The sequence below is a fragment of the Tribolium castaneum genome, chromosome 2, assembly GCF_031307605.1.
Source record: "Tribolium castaneum strain GA2 chromosome 2, icTriCast1.1, whole genome shotgun sequence".
NCBI classification, from domain to species: Eukaryota; Metazoa; Arthropoda; class Insecta; order Coleoptera; family Tenebrionidae; genus Tribolium; species Tribolium castaneum.
Window position 1 is genome coordinate 21,379,996 of NC_087395.1, and position 12,454 is coordinate 21,392,449.

The 12,454-nt window shown below is 34.1% G+C and overlaps 1 protein-coding gene across 3 annotated transcripts in view; it reads left to right on the plus strand.

Moving 5' to 3' along the window:
- LOC656292 (uncharacterized protein) overlaps positions 1-12,454 on the plus strand; it is a 44,733-nt gene that overhangs the window by 12,071 nt on the left and 20,208 nt on the right. For all 3 annotated transcript variants that reach the window (XM_015983484.2, XM_015983485.2, XM_008199748.3), the window contains exon 2: positions 520-707. In XM_015983484.2, coding sequence (XP_015838970.1) covers positions 654-707 — 54 coding nt within the window. In that variant the 5' untranslated portion in view covers positions 520-653. The remainder of the gene's footprint in view (positions 1-519; positions 708-12,454) is intronic.

Consider the following 12,454-nt stretch of genomic DNA (forward strand, 5'->3'; position numbering starts at 1 on the left):
TTTCAAACAAGGCAAAGCTATTGTTCGGAAACAACAAAAGTTCGCTTTTGAATCAATAAACCAATTTTCAAATACTAGTATTATTTTCTTCGTCCGATTTTGCGTAATACTGGCCCTTGAAATAATTTTAATTTCGCTCTGAAACAGTTGGCGATAGAATCAACAAATTTTCCCGCCTCCCACATATCACATTAAATGCAGTGAATATTCCATCGCTTCCACTTCCCCAATTACCGGCAATTCCCACTTTCCCCTAATCCCATAATCCGCATTAAATTTTTAAGGTTTTTCCCGACTAGCCTCCCGTTTAATGCAATTATAATCCGGCGTTAAGTGCGTTAATCGGCATTCCGACGCAAACCTAACGTAATTTATCCGTTTATTTTTGTGTCGGATCGTTTATCTCGCGCGTGTTAGATCAACGGGCGGCGGCGCGGCGGCGGTGGCGGCGGCGGGGCCCTGTCACTGACATTCTTCGAATCGTTTTCGTCTATATTATTAACTGTATTGTTGTTGCAGTTGTTCGTTGTATGTGGGGGTGAGTGTCGGCGTGATGGGGCGGGGGCAGAGCTCGCCCATGGAGCTCGGCTAGAGGCGTGCGCCCCTGCCCGGCTGCCCGGCCCCCCCTCTGCCGCCCTCACCACGGCCCACGCATGGAGCCGGACCACCGGGACCACCGATGCCACAGGCCCAGCGCCTTTGACAAAGTGAGTCGCATCTGTCGCCCACACGCACCCACAAACACCCAGCGTAGACACAAATACCAAAAACCAAAATGAAGCACATCGAGCATTTGGGGAAAATATTCTACACTCTCATAACAAGTCAATAACTGATAAGAGAGCACTTTTTAAGAAAAAAATTTGGTTTACTATTAAAACGCTCCTGTTTCATCGATTAGCTAACCCAGAGCCTGTGGACTTATCTCTCCTAAAGAAAGTATAAGACCAAATTTTTTGCGACACTTTAGGTGTAGTGCTAAAACTCATGGCATATGCTATTAAAAAACTACAAAAGCAGGGATAATGTAGGCCTAAGTTTAAGAAAAGCAAGATAAAAATTGAATAAAATGTATTTGCTGTGGATGATATCTTTTGCGTGGCAAACACAACAAAATTAAATCCAAAATATTTTTCTGATACATTTTAGTTGTCTGATATTATTTTTTTTCCTCTAATCTAAATGTGGTTGTTATGTAAGTTAGAACAAAAATATTATTTATTGATTTAAATTATAGTTTGCTTCTAACCCGGCGCATCCACCATTTTTACACTTGCTTTTTTTTTCCTGTTAGGTCCAGAGGCGAGTGTAATTAAAATAAATGCAGTCAGGCGTACATCAAAATCAACTTGCAAAAAGTTATGAATGTTATGAAAAACAAAACAAAACCTATGACACTTTCATGTGCTCTGATAGCGGTTTTCTCGTAGTTTTTTAGCAACATTTATATTTATTGAGTGTTTCCTGCAAAATGCAGAAATTTGGTGCATTTAAAAAAACTGCAAAAATATACGATCAAAGAGAGAAAATTATAAAAGAGCCTAAATTTGTAATTTTTTTAGATATTATTTGGGTGTAAACATGACAAAAGTTAAATGCAAACTATTTTTGTGTCACATTTATCTTGTCTGTGGAGCAGAAAAACCTAGTAGTGATACTAGCTTTATTTTTTTGCAATTTAGAATTTGATTGTCTCTGTTGTGGAGGTAAAAGAACACAAAGATTATTTTGTCGCTGAAAACGAACAGTTTTGTAAAGATTTAAATTCATAGTTTGCTGTTAACGGGGCGCCTCCACCATTTTCACACTTAAATGAATGCAGTTTTATAATAAATGTACTCGTAGTCGGATGTAAGTAAAAATTTTGTTCAAATATTTGAAAGAAACTAAGAAATCTCTATCATGATTCTTTCATGTGTCTTAAAAGCGGCATTCTCATAGTGAGTGTTTTAACAACAAACTCATATTTGATGTTGAACTGAACTATATAATTCGGTCACTTTTTGGACCCTGTCCTTGAGCTTGTGGACCTACTTTTCCATTAAGTGTAAAAATGTGAAAAAACTATAAAAATAACAAAAAGCAAGGGCAGGGATTGAATACAAGAAATTCGCTGTAGAGAACATAAAATACCTAGAGTTATTTTTTTATACCAAACAAGACAAGAATTAAATAGGAAATCTTTCTATTACATTTTAGTTATCTCGTCTCTGGAATAGAATATACTTGAATAGTAATAATTTAGCTTTAATTTTTGCAATCCAGAAACTAACTTTTGTTTGAATCTGAGTTAGAAAAATAAATCTATGTTACTGCCCCGTGAAAATATTATTTATTTGTTGAAAACAAACGATTTTCTAAAGTTAAATAGTTTGCTGCTCTCCCGGCGCATCCACCAGTTTTCATTTATATTTCAATATTGCTAAAACATTGTTTTCTCAGTGCTTTTATTTCAAAACTGGACTGTTTTTTCATTTTGAAAGATGGATAAAAAATAATTTATTGTTAGTACTTTAATACAGTCCCGGTAGCCATTGATTTTAAGTTGTAATTCAGCACTTAATTTAATGGATAAGATCTAATCCTATTGACTTTTTTCATAAAAATAATTTACTCATGATAAAAAGTTTTGCAATAAAAACTGAGTAAAAGTCGACACTATAAAAACTTATGATCAGATCAAGCGCAATTATTTATAATATACAGTCGGATTCTTAAACAGACAAACAAAAATTTATCAGAACTTTCCAAGTATGATTAGAGACGATATGAACCATTCTGTATTCGAAAACGGTTACACAGAGAATGAATTTTTTTAACTACTTTTCCCTCATACATCACTGGCTTAGTTCCAAAAATAATTAATTTTGTAGAAAATTAAAAAATATCAGCATTCGCAATAAAATTTTTTGAAATTACGTTCAAGTACGTACAATTTGTTTGATACAAAGTTTTTTGACAAACTTTGACACACCCTGTATGCACGTTTGGTGTACGTTCATTCAGTAATCAGCAAAATAATCCGATTTTAATGAACCGTATGAAGCGATATTTTGCTGCTAACCCGGCGCATCCACCATTTTTGCATTTAAATTTCAATGTAAACACTGATTATAGATTATTCAAACCCGCTTTTGTTCAGCAAAGATAATTTAGTGCAAAATTATTAATTAATGCGTTACAAACAATTAAAGAGATTTAAATCAGTGTTGAAATGTTTGCGGGAATTATCTGCATTGTGAAAACTGAATTTTAATTAATTCTGTAACATAAACAAAATGAATTTTTTTTTTGTACATTAACTTGTAAAACTTCATTATTGGCACGAACCCGACCAAAAGTATTGGCGAAATGAAACGGACGATAATGGCCCGAAAACACTGCAATATTGGACATTAAACTGTTAATAATTTTGTAATTGGCTTTTAATTTATAAATTGATGAAGGGTAAAAATTTTAAATAAAGTAACACACTGTACCACATTACCTTCTTCTTTACACATATTTTCTGAAGAAATAATGCTTCATGTGAATTAATAAACTTTTAATATTTACGAGCTCGCTGATACATAAAATATATCTGGTGTGGACGACCTTCCCGCGTGCTTTAGAAAATTATTTACCGGAATCCAGTCGCCTCCGGGCAACAAGGTAATTTTGTTTTGTAGGGTTTCAACTTTCGGGTGAACATCCTTTCTGTTTAACGAGTCGCTATAGCGATACTCTTGAACTTTACACGGTAAGTATTCTAATTGTGTTTGAATTAATCGAAAGTTTTTTGACGATACGAGCGAGGAAAAAATTAGGTAGTTCGAACCGGAGACTATCTTATCTAACTTTCTCTTGAAGTAATTGCGCTCGGTGGCTGTTATCTAACTTCTTAATGCCCCGAAATCTAACTTTGTTTAAATTACGGTTTAATTTTTTGGAGCTTGGGAGGATGACAAACTTATCTTGTGTTAATTAAAATTTTAAATACTGTTTCAAGCGACTGGAAAATAAATCTCGCTCCACGTATTTTAATATTTTCTCTTGTCAGAGTTGCTGTTACACAAATTGAAGTGTCGAGTAATTTGTACAAAACGATATTTTTGTCGTTGATACGAGCAAATCAGGAAAATGATTTAAAGGAAATAGCCCATTTCCCAGCATTGAATATTCAAAGCAAGACTCTTTTGTTGCGATAAGATGCCAAATTTTGATAATTCGAATTTGCTTTTGCCGTAATAAACCGACACCCACGACAAGATACTATAAAAAGCAAGCATAACTAAATAAATCCGTTTCTGCGAATGCATTTAGATAACCTACTTTGCGATAGAGTTAATGCAAAAATAAGGAAAAATTCAGCGACAAACTTCCCGATCAAAATAAAAGTGTTTTCGACGCCAACACTTTAACTTCCATTTTCCCGAGATGACCTTCCGCACTCCAACTTTGGCAGTAAATAATTTCCTCGTTTTTCACCTAAGCGGACTATTTTTTCAGTATTAAAATATAAATCACAAGAGTGGCAACAAGCCAAAAAATGGAATAACGAAAATAACAAACTGTAACTAACAGTTTTTAGGCCAGGCTGTTTAAAATTCCGCTATCAATGTCGCCAAAAGTTTCCAAAAATTTAAAACCGTATTTTTTCTGTCTAGTCTTTTGTGACTATTTGTTACTGGAGTGCTTATATAATTATGTCAAACACGCTGTATTTACTTAATACCTTAAAATACAAGTCACTAAAATTGAAACAGTAGTTTCTTCGTCTTCTGCAAAACTTTCCGTTAAAGTTTGTTGCTGTTAAATCAGTTATTATTGTATTATTATTCAATTGAGCATTGTTTGCTGCTTCAAACAACATAATTGTTACAATTTCAATTGCAATAGCTGTTATTTTATAACTTGCTTCGAGCAAAAAAATTATTAAAAAAGTGGTATCTGCCGCATTTGGTCAAATTAACGTACTTTCTGTTTCGTCCTGTAAAACAAAGGCCCCAATTTTGTCAGTATTTATACTTTTTGAATAAAGCGTTTTGCACCAAGTAGTAAATTTTATTAACAAAGAGACTTGCAAAGTTATAAATTCCTGTACTTGAGGAAAGCTTGCGGCAAGATTATAAAGAAAACAATTTGTAACTTTCATTTAACTTTATATTATTTCGTAAGTAAGTTGAATTAAAAACGCAGAGACATAAATTACGGAGTAGTAGTTTTCAACTTTCCTATGATTTTTTCCTAAAACGAGAAAACGTCCGGATTTTGACAGATGTTACCGATTTATTTTAAAATGAGTTTCAAAGAATGTAAGCACAAAGCGAGATTCTTCGAGATCGCGATAGCTACGTTGAAAACTTTCCAAACTCGAGTCGTATCCGAAGTTTGTGCATAAAGTGCATGTAGTCGGCACTAATCCTTAATCACAACATGTTGTTGCGTAAAAACGTACTCGAACATATTCGCTAAATTCATAGCTTTGTTCCCTCTTTTGGAAGCAAACTTGCGCTCATCTTGCTGTTTTCTGAGCCGGAAAGTTTCAGCGCGCGTACTTGACAATTCTCCCATGAAGCTCCAACATGAAGCTAATCCTCGTAATTAAGTTTTTTAGCTCGGCCGTCCATCGATTTTAAATAATTTGCCATTCAACAGGTCACTGCTAACCTAGTGATCGAGCGAGTTGAGGCGGCTGACGACAGGTTCGGGGGCTTCCCCAGGACCTGATTGATGCAGGGCGTCGTCGACGTCGGCGTCTCCTAGCAGCAGCAACCGCCGTCGCGTAATCGTGATATCGATCCGTTTCCATACTCTTGCTCTTTCCAATCGTCCGGCGTTGCCAAGAAAAGGACAATTTCGATACAAAACACCCCAAATCTCTGTCAACGACGCTTTATCGAGCACTAGATTCACCGGAAAGCCCACACACTCGGAAAATGCCAGAACCGATATTCACCAGATTTGTAATAATAATAATATTTGTTTGTTTGAATTGTAAATACAACCGAAGTCTAGCGACGTAATCCCAGAAAAATAAATAGATAAATGAGTAAATAAATAAACGAGATGAAATTTACAAAAATTGCACACTACTAAAACTAAAAAAAAATGAAGAAAGTGAATAGAAAACGAAGCAAGAAGAAAATAACAAAAAGTAAGAGGAATTCTGGATAAAACCTACAGATTAGAAAACTATGCTTTCATTTTATTATGAAAATTGTTCACCGAGAGTTTTTCTTTTTATCGCCTTATAAGACAGGGATTTTTCAAATATTGCTGTTTTAAACGTGGGTAATGAGAGATCAGCAACATTACGCACAGAAACTTGATGGCAGTTTTTTCTTGAATGAAATAGTTCACGGAAACAGGGTGAAGAAGCAGTAATGAACATTTTATAGCTAACCACTGACTAAAAATTATAGAGTAACGCATAAAAGGTAACTTAGCATTTTATTGTCATGGCGGCCAATATGGCGCCGCCATGAGGTAATCACAAACTTTTTTAAATGAAACAATATCATTTTTCTTTTATAATTAGAAGCCCTATTAATAGGCCTTTACAACTGTGCTATTTTTTTGATTATGGACGAACCAAACACGTAAAGTGACGTATAGAATTTATATTTCTTTTTTTTTCAAAAATTACAAAAGTTCAAAATATTGTAGTTGGATATAACGTTTTTAACGCAATTTTTTACAAACAAGTTAACATATTCTTTAAGTCGAAATTCCGAATCCATTATAATTCTAAGATTTTTTACGTTATTGGAGGTATGAACCAAATTTGAGATTAACTTTCGAGTTTAATTTTGTGTTTCTTGTGAAACTACAAACTGACGAACATTTGCTCGCACATAAATTCAAGCCAATATTTTTAGAAAATAAAAAAAATATATTTAAATCTTGATTAATAAAATTGAAAGCTCTTTCCACATCACTGGGATTAAAATGATAATAGAACACCGTATCATCTGTAAAGGTATGGATATTTACATAATTTACGGGTTCTAATACTTCTGCGCTGTAAATTAAAAATAGAAGTGGTCCCAAAATTGAGCCTTGTGGAACACCGTACGAAATATTACCTGCTTTTGATTGTCAGGTGTCTGTAGTAACAATTGGAATGAAAAAAAATTGTTGAAATTTCGTCGAAACGGTAAAAAGAAAATTTTGTACTTAAAAGTGATCCAAGGTGTCAAAGGCTTTAGAAAAATCTATCCAAAGCTCTAAAGCAATGATCAAGAACTTTTCCCAAGGCTGTAATAGTGCTATATTTTTTCAATATCCTTGTTTATTAGCAACTATACCTTCAGAAACGGCTATAACATTTGATTATAAATTAATTTTTCTATTTTTTTATAAAACTAGTAATATGCTAATGGGTCTTAAATCAGAGCATGCATTGAGACTTCTAATTTTGGGTAGAGGACGCAATAAAGGAGTTTTCCATATTTCAGGATAATGTCCAACCTCAGTGCAGCAGTTATGAAAATGTGTAATAAATTTCGCCAATATGGGTGAACATAATTTCAACATCTTTGCTAAAATGCTATCACCACCAAAAGCATTAGATTTTAAATTATCAACTATTTGTTGAGCTTCATCAACAGAAGTAAGCTGAAGACGAAAACAACTATTAAAGTTAATTTTTTTTGCCTAATAAGGAGAATGTGGAATTAGCAGAATTAATTAAATCGCGACAAAAAGTAATTAATACCACCATCTGCATTAAACTTTGGTACATCTACTCGTATGTCGTTTGACTGACCATATTTTTTTATCTAATTATTTACTACTGGTAGTCAAATATGCTTTCTTTTCTTACCTTATTGGCTTATTGCAAAATTTTACACTCAGATTGTGCAAATGTTTATAATCGTTACAGTTTTATTGTTTTTATACTTAGTCAATGCCCTATTAAGCTCATTCATTATTTATCACAGGTGTGAGCCAACGTGCAATTTTGAAACGAATAAAGTTTTACAAGGCGCGTGAAGAATATTTGAACTACATTCTAACAAAGAAATTCAATTTTATCATCATTGCTATTAATACATAGAGTACGGAATCCCAAGAATTAATAATCTTTCACTTTGTATGCACTTTAATAACGCATTGAACTCTGGGCAAATTTTTTCCATTTACACACTTTACAATTATTATTAGATTTTTGTGGATGATCGTCCGACATCTGACTCCGAATTCAGAAAAATACGGAGAATATTTGACAACGCCCCTCTCGTTGTCGCAAGATTTAATAAAACGCGGTGTTGACGGGGAACCCCCGAAATTCGCCCGATTGTAACATAGTTGCGTCTCGACGATTTGACTGTCGTCGGGTGAAAAACACTCGACTCAAGACACCTCCGAAGCGATTTTATGGCTCGCGCCCTTTATGTCGCGATTAGGGACAGTTCGTGCCGATAATTTACTCCTCTGTCAACAGTCCTAATCCAATCCGAAACAGGCAACGACTCGGGCTTTTTGGCGACGTTTGCTGGATTTTTATCGACTTGGCAACAAACGGGAAAATCAATGTAATTGTTACTCAATAGCGCGGTTGAAATGTCAACATTTTTAATTGAGCAGTTATTGATTGTTGGGCCAATTAATCACATTTGACTCTTAAATGCTTGCTTGACAACACTTTAAACGATATGTTTGCCTTGTCATTTTATACTTGATGCTGAAAGCTTGTGCTGCTTCCCGGCATCGACTTACACAGCGGGAATTGCAGGGATTAATCAAAAAGACTGAAGGTTATCAGTTTTCACGAAAGGTGCACAAAGGGAATATTTACTTCATCAGATGATGAGACGAATCAATACCGGTTATCACCAGTGTGAGGAAATTTTATGGGCGAAGGTTAGTGCATGGGCGCGCGCTTGCAGTCAGATAAACCTTTAAATCGAAATGTTGTGGAACAGCTTGCATTGTTGATATAAGTTAGGAAAGAGTATTAAAAAATGTTTAGACAAAGAATTTTTTGTTTCAACCTTCGCGAAGGGGCTGAAGAGGCGTTTTAGCTAAAAATTTGCAAACACCTAAAATTGGACACATTTTGCGTTTACATACTCATATCTTTCTTCTGGATAAAACTAGAAACTCCGTTTTTTTTGCAAACAAATTTTCAATAAATGCAGATTTATACGTAGTTTAACAAGGTTGAGTTTTGATAAAGGGAAACCAAAAAAATTACATTTTCTTGTAACGTTGCATAATTGTGTAGTGAAATTTTCGAGATGCGAGAAAGTTTTTTAATTTAAAAGATAGACTCCCACATAATCAAGACGAAATAAAGCTAATACTTGAAATAAATTTTTGGTGCAAGAATCATTTCGTTATCTGTAAGACTCACCAAGTTATTGCAATTTGAATTTACTGCAAAATGCGCTTAAAGTGGCGTTGCCGTGTATTTAACTTTGCCCAATTTTCTCAGTTTTTAAAAAATAATTAATGTCACTTATCTATTAATATTATACCTTTACTTTTAACCGCCCTAACTCTCTGTTAATTTCAATAATATCTAAAAAGTCAAAAGAACATTTTTATCTCATGTACTTATTTAAAAAGCATAAAAGTGACCCAGTAGAACTAAATTACGAAATTGCAATTCATTTCAAAGTATTCTTTGGTGTGACATTAATATTTTTTTAATTATTTATCATTTTTAGCCCTTAAAATGTTTTCAACCACACCACGTTTCAAAGGGAAATACGCTGCGATTTCACCTCGAGCACATTTTGTAGATAACTAAATAATCCTTCTTTAAAGTCCTTTTTAAAAAAATATACAAATCGTAACGTTTCTGACGAATCAACAATTGTAGTTACAAGCTAGGGTATTTGGTTAGAAGCAAATTTCTAAAAATTTTAAACAATTAAAATCATTTGTTTATTGCTTTAAACGACGATGCACAAAGCATTAAACAATGTAAAACCGTAGTTTTAACGACAAATTTAGTTTCTCAACTCAATTTTATTGAAAACAATTTTTCAAATATTCCAACTACGATAAAATTTCTAGAAACGTAAAATTTAAAATTATCCATTACAGTTGAGAAATTTGAGTCTACGTTGATAGAGTTAAATTCTGTAGAATGATCATTAAAAAATAAATTAAATGCAAAAATTGACGCAGTTATTAGAGATCCCGATTTTCTAGTTTTAAAACAAATAGCGAATAATGTACCACCTTCGACATATTTTGAATTAGCACCAAACTTTTTATTTACTCCTGTAACCAGCTGTGATGTAGAAAGATCTTTTTCGAAATTCAAAGATATTTTAACCGCAAAACGAAATCAGTTATCGAGAATTTAGAAAGAATCACAGTTATTCAAGCGTATTTTTCAGAGAAAATGATTAAAATATTTTTATTTAGTTTTTTATTTTAATTTCCACTGGAATTAAAACGCAACATTTTCAAAATGTAATAGTGACTTACGCTTCCCTGTATTAAACATCTTCATTGGTGTCCGTGTAAGATTAAGGAAATGATGAAGTTATTTTTTAACGATTATGTCAAATTAGGTGCCTTGTCAGGGTTTGAACTAGCCAATCAGAAGCTGACATTAGCAACTATTTTAAAATTAATTCAGAAAATAATCTTAACAAATATACCGCAGTCTTAATAAATTAGCGACTATTTTATTGCCACAATTTTTCTTGGGTACTCCGTAATTATAATAAAACAATAATATTTATGTTTTAATTAGATTTTTGTAAGCGACCGGTAACATTAATTGTATAAACCCCAAGTAAACTACGCCAATGCACACGCTATAGCGGACCATTTCATCGATAAATATGAACATCGCGAGAGCGCTACGACGAATCGGCTGATCGGTTGTGGCCTCATGGCCACCCCATAAAATTTCCTCACACTGGTTATCACGGCGATAAGTGCGACTCGATAACGCAGACTACGTCAAATATCCTTCTCGCAATCTTCATTCGGCGGCCACTTTGCCAGAATTGAAAACTACTGTACTAGACGTTGTTTGCTTTGGCAAAATTAATAAAAGTACGAACTAGCTATACAAAGCGGTGGGACTCTAAATTTTTAATTTTAATTATACCACGTCTCGTAACTTTAATTCACCACATCAGGATGAAACTTTAATTTTGACTGAATTTAATTTCACGCCCACGGTTTGTTTCCCCTTGAATGTTAAAGTTGGGCACATTCACCCTAATTATCGGCCGATTCGATGAATAATTACCGCAACCCAATAATCACAAATTTCCGAGCTTTGATCTTGCGCTAGTTGGGCCTAGACCTTCTTGCATAAATTACGGAGATGGATCTCGCCTGTCGCGCACACTTGAACAATTTTTCAGGCTCGCCATCAGAGAAAGAATTATTAATATTCAAGTACACCTCCACTCGAGCCCGTGTGATATATTGTATAATTCCATTTGACATTAATTGCTCAATTACATAAACACAACACCGTGATAAGTTAAGCAAAATATAAATCATAATTAATTTAGCAGTGCCCGGTGACGTAATCGCGCAATCGTAAGTGTTTTTATATTAGAGGAAGGAAGCAATAATAATTCAATATTTCAGCCGCCGCTTTCGAAATTTTCCACTCGAGCAAAGATTCCGCCACGCATCGGCGATGAAATTGGCCGAATATTAAACAGTCGAGATTTTTACTCGGATAATGTGCCCATTATGCCCGGCTTGGCTAAATTTTTCATTAGCCGATATTGTTAACCGGCAATTTTCCCTTACGTATGGAGTGTATCTACGTTTCATTAAAATCGATAAGCAAATAAAAAAGTTATGGTTCCGTTTTATTAGCGAGCATTACGTAAACACACCGCGCTTTTCCATCGATTCGTTCTAGTGCTTTTGCTTCTTTTACAAGTTTACAGGGTTAATTGGATTCGATCACTTATCATCTTATTATTAGTTTTGTCTCGATTCGAACAAACTACAGATCTTGTATCGCTTACAGGCGATACACTGATAGATTAGACAGTTCATTCATTCATCATTAAAACTTCTCAAGATTGATTATTTACGTGTGACGTGAACACGCTTTTTGCCCAGAAGAACTCCTTCAACATTAATAAGCGTTTAAAATAAATCGGAACTAACTAAATAATGAACAGGACACAAAGTTCAGGAAAATACTGAATACTGAAGTTGGTTCATTTTAAAAATGAATCCTCTTGTGCCATAAAATCGCAAGGCGGAAAACACTAATTTGCATTTTTCAGATGCAACTAAACAATTGTTGGGTCCGGCTTATGACCTAAAACCAAAATTGTGAGTTTTCGCAATTATTTTTGCGAAATCTTAGCCTCGCCAATAATTCTCTTATTCCAACAGTTTCATTGTTAGAGTCACACTTTTGAAAAGCACTTTCCGCTCCAAGTTTTTTACATTCTATTCATTTCATAAAAGCGTGAACGCGTCGTTAGAAGTCCGATATTATTTTTTATCCGAATATAATTTA